General features: G+C 44.6%; 1 protein-coding gene across 2 annotated transcripts; it reads right to left on the reverse strand.

The window, feature by feature from the left end:
* Positions 1-1,928: 1,928 nt before the first annotated feature.
* Positions 1,929-26,256, reverse strand: LOC141945875 (neurotrypsin-like). 2 transcript variants are annotated; one of them, XM_074874644.1, is made up of 16 exons: positions 22,695-26,256; positions 22,102-22,322; positions 19,916-19,961; positions 18,280-18,516; positions 16,852-16,975; positions 15,959-16,134; positions 15,296-15,443; positions 14,321-14,499; positions 13,769-13,910; positions 12,497-12,699; positions 11,349-11,490; positions 10,883-11,088; positions 10,230-10,308; positions 9,859-9,981; positions 9,037-9,317; positions 1,929-7,307 (listed from the first exon to the last, which is right to left on the reverse strand). In XM_074874644.1, the coding sequence occupies exons 2-16, from the start codon at positions 22,171-22,173 to the stop codon at positions 6,997-6,999; spliced, it is 2,469 nt and encodes an 822-aa protein (XP_074730745.1). In that variant the 5' UTR covers positions 22,174-22,322; positions 22,695-26,256; the 3' UTR covers positions 1,929-6,996. The 2 variants fall into 2 exon arrangements, with proteins under 2 accessions (XP_074730745.1, XP_074730744.1); XM_074874643.1 differs by having other exon boundaries at positions 22,102-26,256.

Genomic DNA, 26,256 nt, shown 5'->3' on the forward strand with positions numbered 1-26,256 from the left:
AGGTACTGGCCTCTGGCTCCTGAGCCCCAGGGCTGACATAGGCTGGGAATCTCAACATGCTCATCAAACACTTTCCAGCAGCATTAATTTGCTGCAATTTTAATTGCTGACCATTTGTTTCTTCTGTTGGGTAGCAACTGAACATGAGTGTAGCATTGACTTACACCTGTTTCCAGCTCATCCCTTTGAGCCACAGCTGCCCTAAAGTCTGTATGAAGGCCAGCACAAACAGGAGAAGTGAGGCCTTTTGCTTAGCTGATATCAGAGCAACACAGCTTCACAGCTTCTTTTTGGTAAAGCTGATCCAAAGCAGTTGTTTCTTCTTTTTAAGAGACAGGCTAGTTTTGAAAATCTGCAAAGAGAAGGGTGCCTTTTATTTCTGGCAGAATGTGTGGGATTTGAAAAGCGGGGAGAGGAAGATCAAATGGTGCACCGGGGTTTCACCAATTTGTTTGAATTTGTCTGTCCTACTCCTCTAGCTGGATCATCTACGTAGTTAAAGATCCGTGGTGCTGGTTCTAGTGCCCCTTTTTGCTTTTGCACATAAACACAATTCCACAGAAACCTCCTATCAATGCTAGCTACCCTCTCTAGACATGTCAGTTTAAGAGTGGCACAGCACCCAGCCCAGCAACCCAAAGTTGCCTGAGCAGTATACTGTCTTCCTCCATTAGAAAGTGGAAATTGTGCCCAACTACGAATTTTTTTAATGTTAGTGGTGATACCTGAATGCCCGCCTTCCTCTCTCCTAATGAATATGGTAGCTATCCTAGTTAGAAAACTGCATGAAGTAAAGCCCAGTTTCCTCCTGATTCATATTTCAGTTTCAAAATCCAAAGCCAGATATCTATCCTACGGTTGGCAATCTGAAACGAGTAAGCTCACACCATACACTCCTCCCAAGCCTTTTCACCACATGAAGGCAGCAGTCAAGTACTTTAATACAAAACACGAGACTTGACAGACTTGTAACCCTAACCACAGTTTCGACTTTGTTTCTTTCCCAGGCAGTAACTACAGAAGAGTGCTGCAGAACTGGCTTGGTGAAACAGTGCCCGCTGACACGTGGAAGGCCGTCTAAAATGCCTGCACTCTCCTTCCCAGTTTTGCACAAGCAAGAGAGGAAATGTAGGTAGGTGTAGAAAACCCCCAAGGCAGACATGAATCGAGAGAAGTGTTAACCACAAGTAGCTCTTTCTTCAGTGAGTGTATGTCAGTTCCCAACAGCAAGCTGGAGTCAGTACGCACAAAAATTATACACTATAATACTTGGAGCCTGCAGGAATCAGCTACACCAAGCCCCAGCCTAACTCTAATGACTTGGGAAAATCAGTGCAGTAGCAGTGACCTTGCATGGAACTGGACTATTTTTCAAAACAGACTTTTTATACAGCAATGTAGCTTTCAGCAGTGGGGTTGGTGTGGGGAGGGGGGAGGAGGGAGGGGTGCAGAATAGAATTGTTTTCTTGCATTAGTGGCTCATTCAAACTGCGTTTCCTTCCTCCTGCTTCTACTTTTCCAGAGGCTGGATTTGATTCTTAATGTGGTATCACATGAATCCTAGACTGAAGGGAGCCTAAATCATGCTGACCAAGTTTGTTCAAAGGTCGTAGAGAAAGATCAGCTACAACAACAAATTATAAAGCTAATATATTAAATCCTGTTAAGTTTTAAGTGCGATGAGTTAACCTGCAGATACCCCTTACCTGTTGCAAATAGCCAAAAATGTGGCATTTGAAGAATGGTTGCATTTCATTGTAATGGTAGCTAACACGATGCTGACTTTGTAACATGCTTTAACATGTTAAATCTGCTCTAAAAATAACTAATACAGAAATTTAATTAGCTTAATTCGGTGCTGAAAAAAATCTTAAAACCTGCCCATGGAACAGATTTCTTTGTTAAAAATAAGACAGAGCCCCACACAGTCACAGTATAATCCATTTATTAGCATAACTTGTGAGCCATTGGTGTTGATCCAGGGGACATGACAGTTTTGGCACTTAACTGATTTCAGAGGTACTCAGCCCCTGGTTAGTAGAAAGGGATTTTAATAGGACTGAGTAGGCTACTACACAAGCAAGTTTTTCTTTTTGATGTGGGAAATTAAATATTTTTCTGAACAAGTAAAAATACAGCCCAAGAGATGCGCATTGGTCCAGGTCACATTGCCTTGTTGCACAAGGAGCGATCCCAAGTTGGTTACCACCAGGTACCATTCTGTTCCTTCTAGCTGCAAGAAACTCCCAGTGAGTCTATCAAGATGGTGTTAAATACCACAGTGCAGTTCATTTCTCAAAAGCTTTCATCTGATTGCTGAATATACACATAAAAATCTGTCTTCAAGTGGTTGATGGATCACTGCAGCTTTTTTTGGGGTGAAGAGACTTCAGGATATTGGCTTCAGAAAGGAAGGCAGACAGACCCACCTCTTACCCCTGAGATAGCAAATATCTGTGTTCCTGGTTCCTCACCAGTGCCTCCACTAATATGTTTGAGAAACTGATCTGTTATTCTCTGCTACAAGCATACAAGGATTACAAGGGTAATCGACATCCTGTCCAGGTTAATAAACAGCTGCCTGATTAATTACAGCATAGAACATAATTCATAGAAATCATCAGAACAGTGGTCGGCTACAGGAAAGGGATAAATCTCTAATCCATCTTCAGCTGGCCAAAGCCTGGACTGGTGTCAAGGCAGGGCTGATAGGGGTACCAGTGCAGACACTGCATGTCAGGAAGACACTGGCACTGGGTCAGTCTTTGTAGAGCACTGGGGTATTCCCTCAAAGAGGGATACCTGGAGCACTAATAGCTGCTCCTTAGACCCTTTCCATAGCCATGTTTCTACTTCTGCCAATGCTTCCCTTTCTCATGTAACCAGCATGTGCCACACTGCTACAGGAAGTTGTCTCACAGCATCCACATGGCACAGTGCAGCCACCAGCAACGGTGTCTGAGCTCTTAGCTCCTGGAAATAGTGTGTTGTGCATTAGCCTTATCCAATGGACTAATGCTGCGAAGACAGACTGTATCAGCCCTACAGGTACACCAGCCAAGGCAAAGCTCTACAGCTATTCAGATGCTCCCTGCCCAGAGCTGCGTTATGCTCCCCAAGCATACCTACAGCAATTGCTCTGGGCTCAGAGAGGCTGCTGCACCTGCCTGAGGCACAGGGGGGAATTCACCTTGGCGGGTTTTCATCCCGTTGTAGCTAGGCTGCCACCAAGACCACACTAGCAAGTTTAAAGCTAGCTCCAACATACATACATAATACACATACAGCACTGAAATCACTTACAGCATTGCCTACTATAGAAAATAATACTGAAAGTAATCAGCAGATGGCACAGCCTCCCCTGGCAAACTGCATTCAGTTCTGGTTACCAGAGCTTAAAGATCCAGCAGAAGGAGATGTTGTGAAGACACAGTCATCATGTTATCAGATATCTAGACAGTTTGGGTTGAAGAGAGACAGAGAAACCACAGTTTTAGAAAAGGGACTATCTGTAGAGTAATGGACAACAGAGAATATAAAGCCAGGCCCCTTATTTCCTCTCATGGCTGAGAACACAAGGACAGATGGGATTCAATGAAAACAAAAGTCAATTAATTCAGGAACCATAAAAAGAAATTATATGCTATGGAGAATAAAATTATATCGGTTCTCATTGCCAGAAAATATTGAGGCTGAGAGCTTAGTTGGATTAAATAGGGGATTAAACATTTATATGGAAGATGAAGGCTGGTTACCTTAAATAGTTTTTTGAAAGTTGGGGATATAAACTCTCACACTTTAGAAAAAAAAAAAAAATCACAAAAGGATAGTGCATAATGTTTTTACAATACCTAGAGGACCAAGTACTTCTATTTTTAATTATAATAATAGTAATGCAAGTAATTAGTTTAAATGGGCCAAGAACAAAATTCCCCAAAAGGAAAGGTTGTTAAAACTTGTTTAGTACAAACTCACACATACTATCCTTTGAAACATCTGCTGCTGGCCAACATTAGGTACAAAATGCAGTCCTAGGGCAGCTGAGTGCCGCTCATCCAACCATGCAGTCCCAGTAAGCCCTGGTGGCAAAGCACATGAGTTTGGTTTGGGCCACAATCCCAGTTTAAACAGTAAAGAGCAACAGTGGTGCTCTGAAACAGGTCAGGACAATTGAGGAGAGTATTGGCAGGCTTGCCTACAGTGACAGTAAAGTGTAAAAGTAGGCAAAGGAGATTGGATACTTCCTTCCCTCCTCCTGGCTCATGCAGAACTCACGGGGTGTTAATCACAAGGATTCTGACAGCTTTCATGGTGACAAGATCTAGGAGAAATATTTTGAACTAGAAAATGGGAATTTCAGAAGACAATGCCAGGCCTGCATCTCACCCGTGCTACGTGGTAATGTATTTTAACTCCTGAATGTCAACCAGCTAAGTAGACTTGAGGAAATAAACTCATTGTTTCAATCCTTTGGGTGTTTCTGTGCCTGTTGGGGTTAGGGACATACACTGAAAGATCAAATCAGGTTAAACTAGAGATGTGACAGCACCCAAGGCACAGAAACTCCATTTGAGCTGCTGTAGCATGCTGGCTTGGGGAAGGCTGAAGGCAAAAGCCAAATCCCTCCATGTTTCCCAGACGGTACTGTTGCTGCCAGCATGGAACTTGGCATTTAATTCCCTGCAAGACCAGAGGTCTGTGACATAATTGCCCTCAGTCCTCCTGTCATTTTAATTCCTGAGAGATAAGGAGCAGTCTGCAGCTTGTGCCTTAGGGACTCTCTGCCAGCAGCTGTAGGACAACACAGCCAGCGTGGAGCCAAGCACAGCGCTGCCAAAAGATCAAGCCTGGCACTTTAAACAGGGTTATCAGCACTAGCTGCACTGCAGACATTCAGGCCCTCAAGAAGAGGCACAAACAGATCAGAACTGTCTCAAAGGCCAGTTTGCATGGGTTCTGACATTTCGTGTTTTAAAGGTTCCTACAATTCTTTTTTAAAATAAGGTTTCCAAGCAGGATCTTTAAACAGACCATTGCAACACTGGTAACCCAACTTTCCTATAATCCCTAGAGAGGGTAAATGGAACTCTTTAGTTTAGCATTAACACAACAAAAATCATCTACCTAGCCAGATCAGCACCTTTACATTAAGCTGTTTTATAGAAGACAAATTAAAGCTTTAAGCAATCACTACTTATTGAATCCAAGGCAATTTCTAGGACTCTGTCACCAGATGCCCTCTAATATGACATTGCTAATCCACGGGCTGTGCTCTGCCTCCTGTTCTTGCCTTGGCAATACCTAGGTACTGAACACCTCAGTGCCTTGAGTGCAGACCTTCCAGACAGCAGTCCAGTGCCTGACCCAGTCATTGCCTACCCTACAGTGCATGAGCGAACCCAAAATATGCACATGTCCCATCCTGTATTATTACTCCATGTTTGGGTCCTTGGTTATACATCAAAGCTTACTGCCCCTGTTCCTGAGCAGACCCGTCTTTTCTCTGGCTTGTCTATACACAATGAGAAGACACTGTGCCCTGCACAACTGGTAATGCACTTAGCCCTTCTGTCTATTTTTATATTTTGCTACCTACTCGAGAATAATAATTAACTTACAAAAGTGTTTAAGGCCTAAGAGGAAACTATTTTCATTTGTTCAGATGAGAGGGAAGGAAGAAATTGAAGTATTCAATCAATAACCCCTGCTTTCTCTCAGCATTATTTCTGTTCAGGCTGAGGACTACAGCTTGATGGCAGTGCTTGCATACCCTCGAGTTAAGCCAGTTTACTCCCACTGAGAAGAATGAAAAGAGAAATAGTGCAAAGAAGAGAAGAGAGGAAGCATAGCCCAGAGGTTGCAAGAATAGGACACACTTCAGGAAAGCCGGAAGCTGCTTTGCAGCACACTTGCTGTTTTACACAAGGAGCGAGTAATTTGCTTGAGGTTCATCTATACCCCAGGAGTATTTCCATTTTTCATGGGAGAACTGTGAACACAGAGATATTAAAGACTAGCATCACAAATAAAGGGCAGCTAATAACTATGGTGAATAAAGGTACCAAGAGAAACTCCCCGCAGTGCTATTAAATCATGATTCAACACCTGAATATTTGAGATTAACATTAGATTTGGATTTAAAGAAAAATAACATATCTATTCAGCCTTTTGAGGTCACATTTTTAAGTTCTTTGTAGTAATCATAAGGGCAAGAAAGCTATTGGCTCTTAAAAATTAAGATTTACTCTCACAGCAACACCTGATTCTAGAAGATGCTGCTTTAAGGAAAAAAAAAAAAACACAAAAAGAAACACTATATTGAGAAAACAGCAATAAAACCACAGCATCTGGCAGCTGGAAATGTGTGATAGAGGATTACAGCAGGAGGGAGAAGCATCTCTTAGCAGGGACAGACACTTTAAAGGGATCATATGGGAGGAGACCTACTATTCAGAAGAGAAAAGGTTCCCCCTAGGGACACAAGAGGGAAGGAAAAAAATCCAACTGTTGGCCTGTTCCTCAGCTCAGGTAAAATCTTCTGATTTCTGGAATTGAAGAGAGTTGTTATGAAAAAATATCTGAAGTTTTCCACTATGCCAGAGCCTGGTGCCCTCTTCCAAGCATCTCACCTCTCCCTGGAGTGTTTTTCAACTGTGCAAACATACAAAAACAGGAATAGATTTATAGAGGAAGGTATCTCTCCACTTCTACCATTGTTGTGTGCCAGGGCAAAGGAACAAGTGTGATTACAGGACTCAGATAGTCAGAGCAACATAGACTTATTGTTCTTACTAGTGTGCACCTGCTTTCTCTGCTCAGAGATTATGGACTGAAGTGAAAACAAAGGCTTTAAAGAATCAACCATAACTGTTTTTCTCCCAGTTCTACAGTCTAATGACAAAATAAATCTCCATCAGTCACAGGTCAGAAGCCACAGCCTTCTGCTGCTGCAGGGCAAAAGGACCATACATCGAAGTTCCTAGAGTTCAGACATTTTCATTTTAGCTTGGTCACTTTCTTGATCCAGGGTACATATTTGCTGACCTTTGTGTACACACCAGGGGAATCCTTCCGACCACAGCCATAACCCCAGGAAGTGATCCCCAAAATGATCCAGCGTCCGTTTGACCTCTGACACATGAGTGGCCCTCCACTGTCACCTTGGCAGCTGTCCACCCGTTTATCTTCAGAGAGGTTCCCAGCACAAATCATGCGGTTAGTGAACTTCTGCCCATAACGGACCTCACAGTCTTCCCGTGGGAGAAGAGGCACCACCCCCTGCAGCAGGGTTCTCGAGTAGGACTTCCCTGGAACAGAACACACCAGTCAGACCAATTTATCTAGGGACAACAGCAGCAACCTAGAGCAACAGTGCTCCGCACAAAAACAGATATTTGTACATTTCATGTCAAGATTGCAGCACAGAAATAGGCCGAGCTCAGCATCTCTGAACCACCAGAACTTCAGAAAACAGTGCTGCAAAGCCAGACCACAAAAAAGATCTGCAAGATCAAAGAAATAGGGAAGAGGTTGGAGAAAAAGGTTAGATCAAAGGATGAGTCTTACTCCAGGTTCTGCCAACAGGTAACTTGAACCTTATTCAATTTATTTCACCTCTCTGAGCCTCAATTTCCTCCTCTGTAGAACAAGGACTTTGTTTTCTCAAGAGAATAATGCAGTAATATTTGTGAAGTGATCAGTCCTCAGAAAAGCTTTGGAAGATGTTTCAGAGGCATCCAAATATTATTCAAAGGGAGCTTACTTCATCTTTGACCAGATTTGTCTCTATTTGCTCTAATCTCTTTATTACCCCAGACTTGCTCAGAACACAAGATTCATGTGCTATATTAGAATGCAACCTTTCTGTGCCCAAGGTTTATGGTAAGTTCACAAGGTAGTAGGTAACTGCCCCTCTCATTGGGAAAGCTGGGTTTGGTGTGTGGGAAAGATTCTAGCCATTAAGCCCCAGGACACCTTAAGGGAGTTACATGGCTAAGCTGCTCCTTGATCCCCCCCAGACACCCTGAAGTGACACGTGCACCTGGTGCACCTGACTCCAAAGGCAAATGTATACTTGCCGTTAAACACTTGGGGTAACAGCTAGGAAGACAGCTGGGAGGATGGGTTAGTCCAAAATCAACAGACAAGCTCCTGGGGCTGTTTGCCTTTTGGCAGCAAGTCTTTCTGAACATATGGCTTTGCTCCAGTCACAGTAGCCCCAGAAAGGCCTCCTTGCCTCAAGCCCTGCATTGCATCTCTGATCCTCAAAGGGAGGGAGGACTGGACAGACAGTTATAAAGCTTCATTTAGAGTTTAAAGCTGTCTGCAGACCTCGCTAATGCATCCATGTCAGGACTCCACCAAGTCCAACATTTTAAAACATTGCCTTGAGAGAGTTAAGGATTTAATTATTAATACTTTCTAGAATATTCCGTTTCCTTTTACATAGAAAGCTCCATAGCAATGTGCTGCAAGAGAACAGGTACAGGCTCTGTCTCGAACCTAGTGCAGAAACCAGCCTTGGAGCCCAACTGTCCCTGCAGCAATACCCAGGGAGATCAAGCAAGGTAGTCTGAGAGAGATTCCTTCCACCTCTAAGCCCCCACTTCACTACTGCAGTATCATGAAGGAGGCAGGAAGTCATGGAAACATGGGGACCTCCCAAAGGCTTTGTACACCAGCTCTGCACAGGCTGCTGCCTAAGGGGTCTGCTGTGAGCAAACATGCATGTAGAAATGGGAAGAAAGAGACGACTGTGGCCAAATGGCAGCATTGCTCTCTCCCACAGCTTCAGAAGGATGCTATGGCAAGAAAAACTTCCCCCATGGGCAGGGTCAAGAAGCCACAAAATCAGAAGAAAACAAAATGGCACAAAAATCCCCTCACCTCCCCGCTCCTTATCACCATGTGCTGGAACAGATGATAGGAGCAGTAAGAACATGGCCTTGAGTTCTGCAGGCATAAATTAACGGTCCATGTAGGCTTCTGAAACCAGACTCCCGCACCTTTCTTGCCCCTCAAAGCCCCATCGCTCACCTGTGTCTCCCCAGCCGGAGATGATGCAGGCTTGCCTGTTGATGTCAGACTTCTCTTTCCTACTGGGCAGGCAGACAGGCAGAACATGGCGATTGAAGGAGAGACAGTGCCCCTCTCTGCCCCGCATCCGGACCAGGGCAATGTCATTATCATTGCTGCCAGCCCAGTAGTTCCTGTGGAGGACAATCCGATCCACGAGCAGCTCCCTCTCAAACTCATCCTTCACACCTGTGTGGTAATCACCCACCCGCAGCAGGTAACGCCGTACATCAACACCAAACCTGGAGAAAAATGAGAATTAAGGTCTTGATACTCCTACTAAGAAGGAAACAGACTCACACAAGTCTCAGTTGCTATGAGACTGAACCACCTCCTCACAAACGGGCAAAACAACGCCAGCTACAGGACTGTAGGCCCTCATTAGCAGATGTGATAATGCCAGCCATTGCACTCAATGGGTGTCCCAAATCACTATTTACCATGCACAGGATTCTTTTTCCTATAAAAAGGGCTACAATAGTTGCAACAGGCTTGTGACCTTATCTGTTCACAGCTCCTTAAAGCACCGAAGAATGGAAAAATGCTGGTTCCCTTTAAGTTGTAAAGCCTCAAAGATAAGAGGGCAGGCGTAAGCAGTGAAGGATAAAGCAAGTCTATATTGAGTCATCCCCATAAGTGCTCCAAGATCACATACAACATAACCTGAAGGTCTTGGTTTAGAAGCTTTGCTCATGTAGTTCCACTGGGCTGGAGGATAATCTTGTATGAGGTTATTTTGTTCATTGTTGAATATCCCTCGGGGTTCCCCACTCACAAACACACCTTTTGAAGCAGTGGGCTGCAGTCACCACCCAGCAGCTGCTGATCAGTGTTGCTCCACACAACAGACGAGTATCTCGATGAAAACCTTTCAACCGTAGTGACACCTGCCATGGCCAACCGCCTCTGAAGAAGAAACAGAGGATTTATAGGTGTCACACACATAGGAGCTGTTTTCCTCTTTTCCCGTCCACTTTTCCCCCTCTGGGCTCAGCTGGCATGCATTCTTCCCTGGATAGGCCCACTGGTTCAAATCAAGTTCAAAAACCACCAGTGAAAATGTGTTAGTGTACTCATCATTTGCCAGGCTATTTTCAGAGCCTGTAGGAAAGCTGGAACCAGTTCTGACTTTCCCAACAATTACAGGGTAGTACCTGAGAGACTTGTTTCCACCTATGATCCTTTTCTTGCGACGGTGAAGCAGGCGCATCCCACACACACCAGACTCTGGACCTGCAGAGCCAAAGTTAGAGCATTTGGGTAGATACCTTCAGCTTAAGTAACAACAATTGCCAAAATATGTTGTTAAGTAACAACAAGAGCCAAATACCATTCGCCGTCCCTAAGGGCATTAATCCTCATGGTAGTTGACTGCATTGTGTTGTGCATACGGAATTCATAGGTTTGATTCCATAAGTTTCCTCAGTTTTGGTGGAGGTGCTTACCTGCAGTATCTGATCTTAAGCCAGGAATGGGACCTCTACAGCTATTTCCTCAGTACTCTAAAACCCAAAGTCTGCTCATGGTTACTGCTCTAAGGAAGGGTACGGTGACTTGGTTGTGGGGAAGTTCTGCAGGCTCAAAGGCCTGACGTGGGTGGAGCCCCTCAGACTAGTTGGGAGCACTCTGTGCTCCTAAGAATAGACAATGAAAACAAGTTAAAAGTAGGAGGTGCAGGACAGGACATGCTTATTTTGAAGGTAAAGTTTCAGCCAAAGGGAAGAAATACAGGGAAAAAGCATAAAGGCATGCAGAGATCCTACAACTGGAGTTCCAGATTTTTGCATAGAAGAAATGGGCATGTCACCTGTTCTCACGATATCTTGGACCTTCTCTTCCACATAGTCACAGATCACACCAGCATCCTCACTGTGCCAGCAGCTGTGAATCCCAGTGTCAGGCCTGACACATTGCCCTAGGGTGTGCTCCATGCCACTGCATTCTACGTTGTCCAGATGGATGGGCCCATGGCCTTCACCAAAATAAGCCATTGCCCTGGCTTTTGCTGTACCACTGCAAATAGAGAGAGGGTGGCTAACCTGCAGTAAGCAGGAGGCAGGTGAGCCTGATGCACCAGAACATTTTAAGACAAATAATATTTATGTGTCACTCCACACACAGACTGTAATACAGTGAGAATAGGACCCTACTCCCTCAAGCATACGTGGGTAAGCCAAAACTAAGAAATGGAGACCCCAGAAACAGGTCCAGAAAGAAGCAATCCCCCTGAGAGCTGTTTCTGTCTGTAAGATGCATGTATCAAGAGCTCTTACCTGAATCCCAGTTGCCTGCAAACCACTGCAGCATCTCTGTCTGTCCAGCCATCATCACAGACACTGCCCCACTGCCCATTCAGAAATACCTCAACCCGTCCCTCCTTGGTGCTTTCTCCATCCACCAGCCGTACAGGAGGCCCTGAAGGAGAAAATACATGGATTGCTGCAAGCAAAACACCAGAGAGTGTGAGGTGCCAAGAACTTGGGTCCTATAGGAAAAGATAAATCCCAGATATCATTAAGCTTAAAAAAAAAAAAAAAGAAAAAAGAAAAAAAGGACTGTTTCTATATGAAGACATTTCACCTCTGTGCTGAATCAGAAGTCATATTCATTTATTTAATACATACAGGAAATCATTAGTGGATCATATTCTGAATGCTGAGTAAAGAGGAGAACAAGAACAGAAGAAAAGTTATTAATTCCTGAGCCAAGAGTGGACAAGCTAAAACATGCCTGGGAAAGAAATCCATTAAATGATAAAACTATTATATCATTCTAAGCAAGAGAAGAGTTCTACATCCAGGAAAAACATAAATGTTGGATGCTGTCTATTTCAATAAATAATGTCTGACAAACTGGAAAGTCTCCTGTAGTAGGGAAAGGGGAGAGTATCAGGCCTCATATAAATGAGGAAATTATGCTAACTTGAAATACATTCACAATTTTAATTAAAAGTGTGCCATCCACATAAGACAGTGCAAATTTCCGCACAACAGCCACTCGCACCTGAAGTCCTCTTGTCTTGGCAAGGTGTGACACTAACCTAACTACACCAGTTTCCTAAAGGGTCTAGTTAAAGGGGTCCCATGTTCCCACAGACATGGGGCTGGGGCGTCTCATCAGTGAGCAATGGCACACTAAGGCAGCGACCGTTCCTCAGCCCCTCAGGTTTGTTTTAGAGACTGACAACACAGTTCTCTCCAGTTTCAGTTTCTCTGCAGGTCTGGCCATAGGTCTGGTAGAGCCACAGATCTGTGGCTCTGCCCCAGGACAGCCAGGGCTTGTTCCTAGGAGGAGTCCTCAAAAAGCAGCCCCCTCACTGAAACAGCACAGGGAAAACTCCCACATCTGCCAGAGTTTCCAAAGGAAGAGACCAGCAGGTGACACTTCCCCACCATCCAGGGCAAGAAGCAAGGCAAGTTACCCAGGCTCCCATCCATGACTGTGTTGCTCTCCGGGGAACAGCGGACTCCCACATCCTCGGCATGTGAGCAGTCATGCTGCCCCCAGTTGCTGTGGGGACAGTCCAGGAGGGACAGCTCTGTCCCCACACAAGCCACATCATCCAGTAAGATAAAGCCTTGGCCAGCAGCATAGTCCCCTTCAGAGGCCAGGGTAGCAGGACCACTAGAGGAAGGAAACAGAACATAACATCAGATTCATTAAAACTCATTAATCCCACAGAGGGACCCAAGCTCAGACCCAAAGGGAAACTCCCCTGCAGAGCTCAACTGTGATATTGGTGACCTAAACCACTCAGTGACACACAGGATGGCAACCAAGCAGCTTGCACATCTCACCAGCTTCAGTTTTCAGGGAGGGCCCACTCAGACCAGTCCATTTTCTAGCATCTGGTCAAAGGCACAGTCACACAGTCATAGTAGCACAGAGGGCCAGCTACAGCACAGAGGCTGCTTTGCAGACATGACACCAGGTACATCAATTTGGGGATGGGCTAGCAGAGGAGGCATCAAAAATATCAACATTTAAGTAATTCTTTTTATAGGAAGCAGCTACCTGGAATTGAAATGCAGAAAGCTGCAAACTTTTAGGTACTATAAGAGATGACAAACACAGTGTGCAGCTGAACTCAAAGGGAAGAATTTAGTTTAGTCTGTTTCAGTCTATAAAGCTGAAATTTTACAAGGATACCCTAATCATATTAAAAAGTCCACAAAAAACCCCCAACCCTTTAGTGGCTCCAAGTCTACAGCATCCTGATTTTAAATCTTCCTCAAACTCATACCTGGAGGGAAAACAGTTCAGCAACAGGCTGAAAATCCCTACTACTACTCTTTTTTTTTCCCCTAATAGTCTTTGTTCAACTACTGAAGCAGGTGATATGTTTAGCTGACAGAGCAGAGGGGGTGGCAGTGCTGACCTGATACACCTGCAAATTTAAGGAGTGTTAAAGAGAACTTTCTGACTTTGGTGAGGGGCTCATAAAGACAGTATCAATCTTGTTATCTGCCTTCAAAACCGACTGAGGCAAGAGATAATAAAGATTTTTTTTTTCCCCCCTTGGAAAGGATGTGGATACCTATTAATCTTTCCTGAATAAAGTTGTATAATGGTAATAACCCTTCTAATGAAGACAACATTGAAGCATTAAGGTCCAACCTATCGCAGTGAAGGGTGATGGTACCTAATCCTTGAAATTAGGAAGCACAGACACTACACACACTCTCATTCCTACCTGAAGCCCAGCTGCCTGCAGACCACCTGGGCACCAAGGTCTGTCCAGCCATCATCGCATACTGTGCCCCAGTCTCCATTGTAATAAACTTCTACCCTGCCTTCGCTGTGGCTGCGGCCACCAGCCAGCCTGACAGTGCCCTCTGCAAGGGGTGGGAGAAGGAAAGATCAGCACTCAGCAGGGGAGAAAAGAAACAGCCTGGGCTCCACTGCTGAAGTCTCTGTACAGCCCATGAGTGAGAGAAACCAGACACAGATATCTGTGGGCACTCAAACCCCAAACATTCATTGCTCCCAAACATGCCCATGTACCAGAGGAGGATTCCTCTCAGCCTTTCCATGCCACCTGTGGAAAGCCATGGGAACACCACCAATACCCTGATACATTCTCACCTGCTGCTTGCTCTCTACCTCCACATCTGGCAGCCCTTGTGGGAGCCATACATAGAAGCCCTGCAGGATCTTCAAGTGGTGGGGTTATCTGCTGAGCAAGTCGTGTAATATGGGAGTAAGACCAGCCACATCTGACTGGCACAGGGCTGTAGATCTGTACCTGTGAAAGGGTCACAGGAGACTCCAGCATCTTCAATGTGGTCACAGTTTTGCTGTCCCCAGTCACTCTTCTTGCACTGGTCAAGGGAGAGTTCATTGCCGGAGCACTCCACTTCATCCAGCAGGATTGGGCCAGATCCCTGCCCATAGTGAGCCCATGACAAGGCTTTCGGGTTCCCACTGCAAATGTTACAGACACATATGATCAGTGAGAAAGGTCACAGTCTTGTGCCCTCAGATTCTGCCTTGCATAGGGACTCTCCTATGATAGGCCAGTGTCCTCCCACAGATAATCTGTATTTCTGACACAGTGGTGTTGCCAACTGTTAACTGAAATATGTTATTGGAAAGTTTTGTAATGAAACCTTCCAACACATAACAAAAACGCATCTGCAGCATGAACAGTCCAGACACCTGGGGACTTCCGAGGACAGTGATGTTTCAATCTCGGTAACAGGCAAAACTCCCAAAGTTTGAGGGATTTCAAACTTGAATTGTCTATTTTAAACAATTTTACACCAATGTGATTTTCAAGAATGCTCAGTACACAACAGCTCCCACGTTAAGCGCTGAATGGCACACAGGAGAATAAGGTGCTCTGTCTTGTTTTCCATCTGAAGAGGATAAGGGCAGTCAGTGAAAAGTAAGTTCACATATGGAAATCACAAGGGCAAGTTATCACTGAGGCCAAGAAGATTTGCATTAGGACATGTGTGCAAAAATAGTGAACAGGGATAAACGCAAACAAACCTTACATAGGAATGCACCAACTTTTTTTTTCACAGCATAAACCCATAAAACTGACGGGAATTAAGTACAAAATCCCTTTATAGGATGATCAGTCCAGAACTGTCTTTCCCAGGCTTTCTGTATACATCCTACAGAAAGAGCTGGTACTATGTGAAGGGACATGCTCTCACATTCTTCATTCTGCCTACTTCTATTACCACTCCATAATGTACAGTGCGGAAATTACCTGAGTCCCAGCTGCCTACAGACTACTTCAGCATCCCGGTTGTCCCACTGGTCGTCGCAGATGGTACCCCACTTGCCATCATGGTAAACCTCCACTCGCCCTTCAAAGCTCTCCTTTCCCCCAACTAAACGCAGTGGGGCACCTACACCTGTGCTTCACGAAAGGGAAAGAGAGCACAACAGAACAAGACAAAGACAAAGCACATCCAGCAGTTCAGGGTGTAGAGTCATTCACCAGCCAGAGGGGCTTTTGGGATGCTCTTGTCCCACCCTACCACATCCTCCCCTCTAGACCCCCCCAGAAGCATCCATGATTGCAGCTCACAGTATGAGGTACTGCTGATACAGGGATGGCTCTTTATCTGGCTGCTATGGTGACTAGGACTTTGCTGCCTGCAGACAAAAACCTGGTTTGATAAAAAGGGCATGTGGTCATAAGCAACAGCCATCTTTCAGCAATTGTAGAAATATGCCCACTCTGAGTATTTGGGATTGGAAAAGGATGGATAATTTTCCACTGGAAGGAAGATAGCAACCTGAATAGCAAGTGAAAGAAGAACATTCTCCAATGATTTGCTCTCAACAGCTTCATGACCTTAGATTTTACATCCTTTCAGCAACACTGATGCAAGAAACATGGAGCAAACCTCCCCTGGAGATTTACCTTCTGGAGGGACACAGGTTACCATGGCAGTCCCCTGGTTACAAGCTCCTGACATAGCTTCCTGATAGCCACACTGCAGCAGGGCTTTCTCATCCCCATGGCAGTTTGCTGACTGCAGGTGCAGGGGAACAGGCCACAGTCCAGGATGATTCTTCTTTCCCGCTGTGCCAATCTCACTGATACAGAGAATGCAACAGAGCAATGAAATGCCATAGCACTGAGCAACTTACGAGTTCCCCTCAGTTCTTGTGACTCTCCAGTCCAGTTGCGTCATTTCACATCCCAGTGAACCCAGTTGATTAGGAGTGCATAAAGGGGTGGCCATTTACAGTCTAATGGGAAAGCACAAGCAAGCACAAAGCACTTCCCACCACCTAACCCGTTTTGTGTTCCTACTTACTGGAGAGGAGTTGGTCTGGTCAGAAATGGCACGCTTGTTGAGAGTGATGAACAAACCAATCAACTGATTCAAACATCCAAATATCACCTTCTTCCTTTTCTGTGGACCTTATCTCCTTGCTATTTGGAAGTTTGAAGTTCCAAATTCCAGATTCCCAAAGAGGGTTCACACTCTCAAAATTTCTATTAGATCACTACAGTAACGCCACCTAGTAATACTAAAAAGGGGATATGATCTCACAGCTCACTCATCAGTCTGGAGCACCAAGCAGAAATTACTGTTTTAAAAAATTCTTGCAAATGCCAATTGGGGTTGGGCATAGCCACAGAAAGCAAACAGTATGAGAGGACCCTGGTAAGTGGGAAATGAGCCCACAAAACAAACTCCTCTACCCCAGCCAACACACTATGCCAGAGGGGCTGTAACCACAGAGGCTGTTCTTTCAAAGGCCAAATGAGCATGTAGCTCTTTGCAACCAGACCGAGGTTCCCACCTGAGACCTAGCTGCCTGCAGACAACGCTGGCATCCCAGTCAGTCCAGTGGTCAGCACAGATGGTGCCCCAGAGTCCACTGAAGTACAGCTCCACACTACTATCTTCTGCCAACCGCACAGCACCTTCCAAAAGAGAAAAAAAAAAGCTGCTATCTTCTGGTGGAGGTTTCAGACCAGCAACTCTTGGACTTGCATGTAGCTGAGCTGAGCTGCACTTGCTTCGCTCATCCCTGTTTTGCTTCTGCTGTCACTGAAGTGACTTGTATGAAGGAGTGCGGGATGTGGCACCTTCCCGGTTCCAGTAATGCCTGCTGGGGAGGATGGCTGGTGCTATGTCCTTTTCAAAGTCATGGTAATATCAACAGGAAACTTGGCTTCTGCCACACCTCTTGGATTCTCCTTCTGTGAAATGGGGATGATTTGACATGCTACCTTGCAAAGGTGTATGGAAATAGCAGGCTCTCTAATTCCTTCTGACACTCCATTTTCCATCAACCACCTCACCTATGAGAGTCACTGTTGCTACAGCTAGAGGTTCAGTAACAACAGGTGAATCCTCTTTAATTTCTCTAAGAAAAGGAAGTGCCAATGTAAATGCCCTTTCAATTCCCACTGCACCACAAATACCTACCACTGTTTAGAAAGCACATCTCCTCGCTCAGTTATGTATTGGGAGAAGGATACACCTGCTGTCTGTAGTACCTCAGTGCATTCACACAGCACACCTAAACTTGTGTCCTTCACTTTAATGAGGCCATCTTTGGAAGTACTTCCACTGGCAAGGGAAAAGACTTTGTAATTTCATTTATTAAACTGGTACTTACAACTGTTCTTCAAAATGTGAGAAAAGCAAGGAAGGTCAGAAAACAGAAGGACAAACAAGAATGTTGCACTGGAGTCAGTGCATTGAGAGAGTTCAGCTCCCTTGCATGCCTCAAAGTAAGCAGCAGTCCTTGTTTAGCACCGCGAGGAATTTTAAAGCAAGCCTATGACCTACCTTGCCACAGAAGATTTACAAACCTAGCCACAAAAGATTTTTCCTTGTTATGTTTGAACTGCTACACTTATATGAGCAGAGCTCTGATATGGACACTTAAGGAGCAGGAGTGGGTTGTTTTCCACATAACTTAAACTGTTTTCAAAGTGGCATAAGTTAACAGTAAAAAAAAAAAAAGAATAAAAACATCTATACAAGGCATTATGGCTACAGCGGCTTAAATCCACCCCCTGCTATATACAGACGTTCTTCTCCCACACAGGCTAGCCTCTAGTCCTAATTATTTTGACATTTTGGGACAGTTATTGTACTGTGCTTCTGTCACAGGGTGTCCCACCTGCTGCTTGCAAGTCCATGCAGCACACATTTCTGGCCTGAGCCTCCCGTGACAGTGCAGCCTGGGCACTGGCAAACATGCAGCAGCCCTTACCTTGGTTACAGTCACAGTTAGCCCAACCGATGGCCCCCGACGCAAGCCGGTAGAAGCACCAGGGTGTAGTTCCCCCATCTGGGTTCCTGCAGTGGTTGTGGTCCCCCAAGCCACGGTCTGGGTATTGCTGAACATAGTCAGGGAACTCTGCCCAGCTAAGGCACTCTGCCCCAGCCTCAGTGACTGCCAGCGAGCCATTGTAATACCCAAGAGATCCGACACCACACACGCTGGACGCTAGGTACAGGAAGGGAGCTGTTAGCATCACTTAAGGCATCATACACCGAGGCTCAGACAATGTGGAAGATACCAGCTGATCTCCCAAAACACCTCCCATGTCTGAAGTCTTGATTGCTACTTGCTTGATTTCAATTCTATCACTCTTCAAGGCAGCTGCTCAAAGAATGTTTAAAATATGCACTATCTAAAAACCAAAGTGATCTGAAAGTCATGAATTGCCCAGATAGACCTTTGAAATGTGTTAACTCTGGGCCCAAACATGGACAATTTGAATCAGTTCCCACTACCGTTTATTTCAATAGATGTATTCACTTACTCTGGAGCAGCACTTGAGCCTGGCACACACTCCTCCACTTCCTTCCCCACCTGCTTTGACATCTGAATAGGATACTCTTAAATTTGATCCTAGACTCTTTAGAAGATTAATTGCCTATCTAAATTGATTGAAACTGGGAAGAATTTAAAATTAGCTATAATTTCATTTTATAAAGCAGGAAGGTGGGAAATGACATTGTATTTCATTGTATGTATGTTCCCTATACATATTAGCATATCACCTGTCTTATCTGAACTTGGCCAATGTATAGGAAGGGAAAGGAAACCTATTCTGGGGGGAAGTGCAGGTGCCAATGTTCCAGGCCAGTACCCATGTGAAATATCTCATGCAAGGAAACCCCAACAATTAATTTAATATGGTCTTTAACAAAGAAGAAAACTCTCCATTCATGACCCTGAAATAAGAAAGAGGGAAACCAGAACCAGATTCTGTGTGAGGGTGGGCTTTTTAGAGTCCATAACATGGGAAGAGCAGACTCAGAAAGGGATAACAATTATAGCTCTATTCACTGAATAAACAAAAGGAAGACAACACTCTCAGAAAACCCTTCTGCCATAAAGATGCATAGTGCAAACAGCAAGGGTACAAAGAAACTTTGCCTCATGTCATTTGCCTTCTAGCCACTGACAAGCCCAGAGGGGGTAAGTGACAGCTGAAGGTTAACTGCAAGATACAAAAATGAGAAGCAGTTACAGGTAGGTCTCTGGAAAACACACCATTTGCTTTACATCAACTGGGACCTTCAGAGGGGGGTGTATGAGAATTCAGTAGTTATTAGAGCAGTGGAAAGGTGAGCATTCAAAAAAGACTGAGGCAGAGAAAGAGATAAAAGGAAAAGAACATGTGGGAGGAGTAGTGAACTGTAAGAGTACTAGACATGAAGAAAAGAAAGTGGTCTGGCCATTTTGGGGAAGGAGAGAAACATTGAGGCAGGAGAAAGGATTGAAGAAGTGATGGAAAGAAAGGAAGAATGCCAGATAGCAGTGGTTCATTGTACCTATGGTCTCACTGCAGGAAAGAATCTGCCCGATGACTGAATTAATAACTTCTTGTTCTTACCTGCACTCTGCAAATGGTTTTGGTTGGGCTGGGATCCCAGGAAAGCCTGGGAAAAGAAACAGAGCAAAAGCAGAGAGATGATTATCCGATGAAATAAACATGGGCATGTCCTAAAAGCAGCTCATCCTTTTGCTGCTTTAGGCAAACACACCCTAGTAAGCAGCCTCGTCCCCACTCTCCCCATTTCTCCTCTTCAAATCCAATCACAGCTCTGCCCACTAGCAGCAAAATGAGTAATTACTGGCCTGCAGAGATTTACCCTTGATCTAAGCATTACATTACAGGGCTCTGCATGTTCTTTTTCAATAGAATTGGAAGCCTGAGTGAGATGCCTATGGAAAGAAAAGCTAGAAGAAAATCATTGTTACCAGTAAGAAAAACAACGAATAACCACTCATTCTCTCTCCATTTATAGGCAAGCCATCTATGGCCACAGCAGCAAACAGAGATATATCTACATGATGGGATGACGCCCCCAGGGATCCCTGTTAAAATAGTAATAAGCATCCATGTACAAAGTGGGAAGCACCTAAAGAAGAAAATCCAGCAAGGCTTTTTGAGGATTTTTGTTTTAATACATGACAATATGATATGGCCTATGGTCTTATTATCCAAAAGGGGTTAAATAGCTAAGAACAAAAAATATGAAACAAAGCCCTCAGAATTCCAGCATCCCGTCTGGCCCCAAAACTGCATTTCCTCTTATAGGCAGTGGTTTTGGTGGTTATAACTTGACTGCTGGCTGAGAGATAGGGATCTCCACTCAATACCATTACATGGTGTGCAGGCAGGTGCAAGATCTTCACAGACGCAAAATGAGAAGAAACTGCACATGCTTCTGTTAGCTCCTTGTAGTTTAATTCATTTCTAAACACTTCTTAATGAACATTGCTAATACTTTTATATGAACAAGGAGTTGTAATTCACAGAACAGAGGTGTGCATATAAAGAATACTAGCTGTTGGAAATGGTTCTTTTTTTCTCCAAAATGCAGCAATTTTGCTTCCCTCAGCTTCACCTCTCCCTGGAAAACGGGAAGAGTAAAATTTGGAATTAAACCAAATCTACCTCTGGAATAAGTAGAGATAGTTCCCATAGATACCTGACAAGAATGACACCTACTCATGGCAGATGTCATTTTCAAATCAAGATTATGAATATGGTCCAGCAAGTGTTGACAACCATGGCCAAGCTCCAGCATCACCCTCCAGAAGTCAGAATGTGACACTGCATATTGAAGATGAATTCCTGACATGGTTCAGAAACAGCAGATCAGATCTCAGGTGTGTATGCACAAAGGGATGCACAGATAAAACAGTATTTAACTGAAAAATGCTTTTCAGCCAAATATCCATCTATCTGCATGTATCAGGCTGTTGCAAGCCCACGTAATGGTCTGTGAGCCAACAATGCTGAAGGACTTATCTGAGGATCTCAAAGCTCTTTGCAAAGAGAGGAAAGTGAGATAAACTACACTTTTGTGAGTGCACCAAACAGGTGACTGAGCCACAATCCAGGTCCCCCGACTCCTAGCTTTTACTGTGCACCTGCACACACATGTAAGCCTGCAGGCAATAGAGGGATGGGTTGAACTAATAACAGGCTGTATATGAAAGCCTGAACCTGCTCTTCTTGGAGATGGACCATAAACGAAAGAACTGCAGTCCAAGTAATATGCTTCCCTTCCGATGAAAGATTAGTTGCTGCCAGTTCCCATAGCAGCTTCCAAAATCCCTCAACACTGACCGTCACCACCACCAAATTTTAGTGCAGCCAGCCTGTGCTGCAGTCATTGCCCCAGGTCCGTGTGGCTATAAATCATCTGTCCATGTGGCTATAAATCATCTGTCCACAACAGCAATAGGGGTAATCACTCAATCAGCAAAGAACAGAAACAAAGGGTCTCTCCTGCCGGGGTCACTGCGGCGCCTGAGAAACATAGGAAACCTAAGCCAAAGCATCTGCAAGCCCTTGTGCATCCTGCTTTCCTGCTTTATTTCCTTTCCTGAATTTCATATGCACAACGAAATAAATCCCTCCCCAAGCCCCCAGCGCTTCCCAGAGACTACAGCTGCCTAGATGCTTTGGAAAATATATTCAAGTAATAACAAGATCCACTTACAGTGAGGATATTAAAAAAGCCATGTGACTTCTTACAAGCAGATAGAAGAATAACCATTTCTTACCTCCACACATCTGAGACAGGATAACAGACTCAAGAGCTCTACCAGGAGCCCGAGTACTTTGGGGATCTCCATCCTTCCACTACAAAGTGGGCAGAAGCTTCTTCAAGCATCACGTTCTCTCGCTCAGCTGCTGCCTCCTCCCCGGGCTCTGCCGCTGGGTTTCCCCGCGAGCAGGGCACTAGCCGCTCCGCACCGGAGGGAGCGGGATGCCTCTTCCATTTCTGTGCAGGGAAAGGGATGGAAGGGAAGGGGTCAAAGTTCCCAGCAGCATCTTAGAATTTCACTCTCCCCTTCCTCTCCCCACCTCTTCTTGATTCTTCTCTTCAGAAAGGGGAAAAGGAGGGGAGGGAAATGAGGGAGGAGAACATGTCCCACAATTTCTCTAGCACCCTTATCGGCAGGAGGAGGCAGGCGCGGGCGGGTGGGGCGCTGCCCTCAGCCTGCTCCCGCACCCCCGTCCCCTCCCTTTTCCCCAGCCTCTCCCCGCGCCCCGGGTACGGGCTGCTCCCTGCCTCCTGCCCCTGCCCTGCTCTGCTCCTGCCCCTGCCCCCGCCTTCCCACAGCCGCCTCGTCCTTCTCCTCCCCCGCGGCACCAAGGCTACAGCTACGCCTGGGAGCTGGGCTGCGTCCTGCCGCAAACCTCCAGCTACAAAACTGGGAAAGGAAACGGCTTGTGCGCGCACACTTGCCAGAGATTAGACTTGTTGGAAGGAATCTGGACTTTATCCCCCCACTGCTGCCTCCTCGATTAGCTGCTCGCAGCTTCCCGAGGTCAAACTCTCATCAGATTTGAACCCAGAAAACTTTACGTTAAGCAGCTTCCAGATGTCCTCATGGAAAACCCACAGGTGGCACAGCCCTCTCCAGGGTGCATTCCCAGTTCTCAGCCCTGCATCTTGCCATCATGAGTATTGCCTCCAGAGACCTTTTCTATCAAGTGTTTCCTTGGCCTTGGGCTGTAAAGCTATTTTCACTCGACTGGCTAGGATGCTTTCCAGAGGGTTGATCATTATTGTATTGCTATGAACAATTCTATGGGGTTTTTTAGTGCTTTTGGCTTACTGCTTATGAACTAGGGTTAGAGGCTACAACAAAAGTTTTAAACATTATTAAATCTAAGAAGGGAATTCATCCATTTGAAGCTGTTCAATCTTGGGAATTTTTTTACATGTTCTCTGTGCTGCTCCTCAGCTCAGCCTAATGGGCATTTCCTGTATCTATGTTCTGATTTTGGAGAGATTAACTCCTGGTGTTCTGCAGCATGAAACATGAAGGTCACCTTAAGAAATGAGCTCACTTCTGGCAAAGTCTGCTGAGCAGCATTTCCAGAGACACCTTCAGCATAAAAACAAGGAATGGGCTGATAAAAAAATCCATTGGCTTGACAAAAACCCCTCTTTTTTTCTTCCCTCACTTACTGCCCATTACTCACTTCACATGACAGTTTTGTGTTGCCTCATCCTCAGCCACTCATCAAATGCAAGGAAATTCTGCTACACGCTGGATCTTTCACAGGAGTCACTGAGTGGTAGGAGAGCACTCTTTCTAGAGTGGATTTGTACCACAGTGCATTCTGGACACAGTGCATTTGGCCAAGAATTACACTCAGTTAATCAGGAGCAAATCTATATCCTTGTAGCGGGGGAGGCAGATCATCAGGGCAACAGAAGATGGAAATAGCTTAGATGCTACAACACAGTAACTCTCAAGCAGCACTGGCAGAAAGGAGCAAAATGAAAATATGGGAATGTGTTGGAATTTAGAACTGCTTACTCCAGTGAAAACACAAGGAAAGAATATACCAGAGTCAGGAACAGAATATCTACTGGCATTCAGACAAATCTGATCCTTAGTCAGCAGCAGAGAGGTTGCTGATGCCCCTTCAGAAGTCCCATAAGACACTCACTTATTTAGCCCTCTTAACACATACTAATAGGGTTTAAAACCTCTAGCAAAAGCCTGTACTGGACATCTTTCACAGTAGCTTGTAAATTGCTTCCCTCTCAAGGCAAGGCTTTCCTAGATAAAGTGATTTCCTAGATAAAGAGATTTTAAAGGAAACACAGGCCAGTGCCCCAGAAGCAACAGAAGTCCGAGTTTGTTGGACTGACAAACTGTGCAAAGATGGGGGGTTTTGCAGTTGTCTCCTCTGTGGCGGGTCCTCTTTTGGAACTATTTCCTTCTTGCCAAGACTCCTCCTGGTTTTCTGGCACATGTAGTGACATTTTCTTGAAAGAGGTGGATCTCAGATTCTCAAAAGCTCCTCATGGCTACATGGCCCTCTCCAAGGTGGAGAGGAAGAACAAGAAGGAAATTATACCAATATAACTACAGCAGTTTACACAGGTAACGTATCTAAAGATAAGGTAAAACAGATCTTGAACTTTGTGTGGGCAAGTTTGAAATAGTTGTAAATATCTTAAGTCCACTATTTAACACAAATCACCTTCTCACCCTGACATAAGCACAGTTCTACAATAAGTAGTCTATGATTCCCTACAGTCTTTCTGCCTTGATTTTTCCAAATTATTCTGTACTGACCCTTATGAACAAGAAATACTATCTTCTACAATGTTCTTGGCTCTCTGGAATTCAACCTATTTCTCCTGAACTGTCAGGACTACTATTCATCAAAACCAGATGAAATAAGTATCAATGCTTCCTCCATAAGAGATCTTCAGTGAAAGCCTAAAAAGAGAGGTGGTTAATAGCAATCATATCCAGAACTGGTCTAATACTCAAGCTGTAAGGAACAGGAGTAAGATCAAGGAATTCCAGCAGATTTGCTTAAATCCTGTAAATCCGACTTAAGAGGGTAGAACAGCTAGTCAGCTTTTGTTTAATTCTTTCCCCAGGTCTCTGCAGCTTCTTAACCAGTGGGCTCAGCACCAGAACCCAGTTTTCTTTTATTCCCCAGCAACAGCATCATAGGGTGGTAACAAACCCTGAAGTCAGAGAGGACAGTGTCACTCACTGCAGTTACGCACATGAACTATTAATGGAATGATCCCCAATATGAGCATGTCACAGAACGCGTTTAAACACACAATACAAGCTTAACAGTGAGATACAGGGAAACGGCAGCAGCTCAAATTGCCAAGAACAATCAGTAACTGGAGGTTTTTTGGTTACAGCATGGGATCCTGAGCCAAAAGAACTGTTAGAGTACTTCTTTCAAAAGAAGCACTGTAAAATCTGGGTGCATTTGAAAAGCATTCTCTTTCCTTCCTTCTTCCTCCAAACAAATGCATTTCTTTAAGGACTGGAAAACCTTAGCATAGTAATTTCAAGCTTACATTGACATGTAAAAGATCAGAAAAAAACCCAAATAACTCAACTTGTGAAGCTAACTGTGAAGCAGTAAAATAAAAAAATGGCTGTCCAGATTAGTGGGAGCTGTGCAAAACTTCCAAGTAAAAACAGAACAAAAAAGTGTTAGTTTCTCTGTTACAGCCTCTTACATAGACAGTTCTTCACAGGCACTACAATTTGGTACATTTAGCACATCTGCTAGACTAAGAGATGCAAAACTACACTTGTATTGTAAGTTTTAATACAAAGAAAGAAAACCATCATCAACAGAAGTCAATTCAGAATTCATTGGTCCCTCACTCCCAACTTAGCTTGTCTCCTTCAGAAACAAAGAATCAGCAAGTAGCTCTCCTTTTCAGAGAGCATCTTTTGGACTGAAAATCGAAAATGTCATAGAACCAAAGCGTTTTCTCAAACTCAGATGTGGACATCATGTTCTTACTCACTCCAAGTCCTCTGAAAGACCCAGTTATGCCATAATAGCAATAACAGAATAGGCTACCCTGTGGGATAAGCCACTAATGAGCCATTGTAACAGTTAAACGAAAATGGCCTCAGTAACTTGAAAGCATACACTTAACCAGTATTTATGTGATGAACAGAAATCAGTCTGGGGCTCCCGAGAAGTCAGCTCCAGCTCCATGCAAACTCTAGTCACATGTGGGTAGTCACAGTCTGTGTGCTCCTGACTTCCTTCCCTCTTACTCTGCTTTTTCTTTATGCCCAAGAATTAGTGATATAAATGGTTATATCATTAGTTCCCTGAGGCACTGCATTTTTCTTACCAATTAGGTACTGGTCCTAAAACAATAGGGACCTGCCTGCAGTTTTGTGGTACTCCAG

Source organism: Strix uralensis, chromosome 7, assembly GCF_047716275.1.
Source record: "Strix uralensis isolate ZFMK-TIS-50842 chromosome 7, bStrUra1, whole genome shotgun sequence".
NCBI lineage: Eukaryota > Metazoa > Chordata > Aves > Strigiformes > Strigidae > Strix > Strix uralensis.

Coding starts and splice junctions, on each gene's coding strand:
- LOC141945875 (XM_074874644.1), bottom strand. CDS start 22,173: ATGGAGATCCCCAAAGTACTCGGGCTCCTGGTAGAGCTCTTGAGTCTG. Junction 12,700..13,768: donor TGCAGGCAGCTGGGCTTCAG/GTAGGAATGAGA, acceptor TCCTTCCTCTAG/TGGTCCTGCTACCCTGGCCT. Junction 7,308..9,036: donor CTCCGGCTGGGGAGACACAG/GTGAGCGATGGG, acceptor GTTCTGTTCCAG/GGAAGTCCTACTCGAGAACC.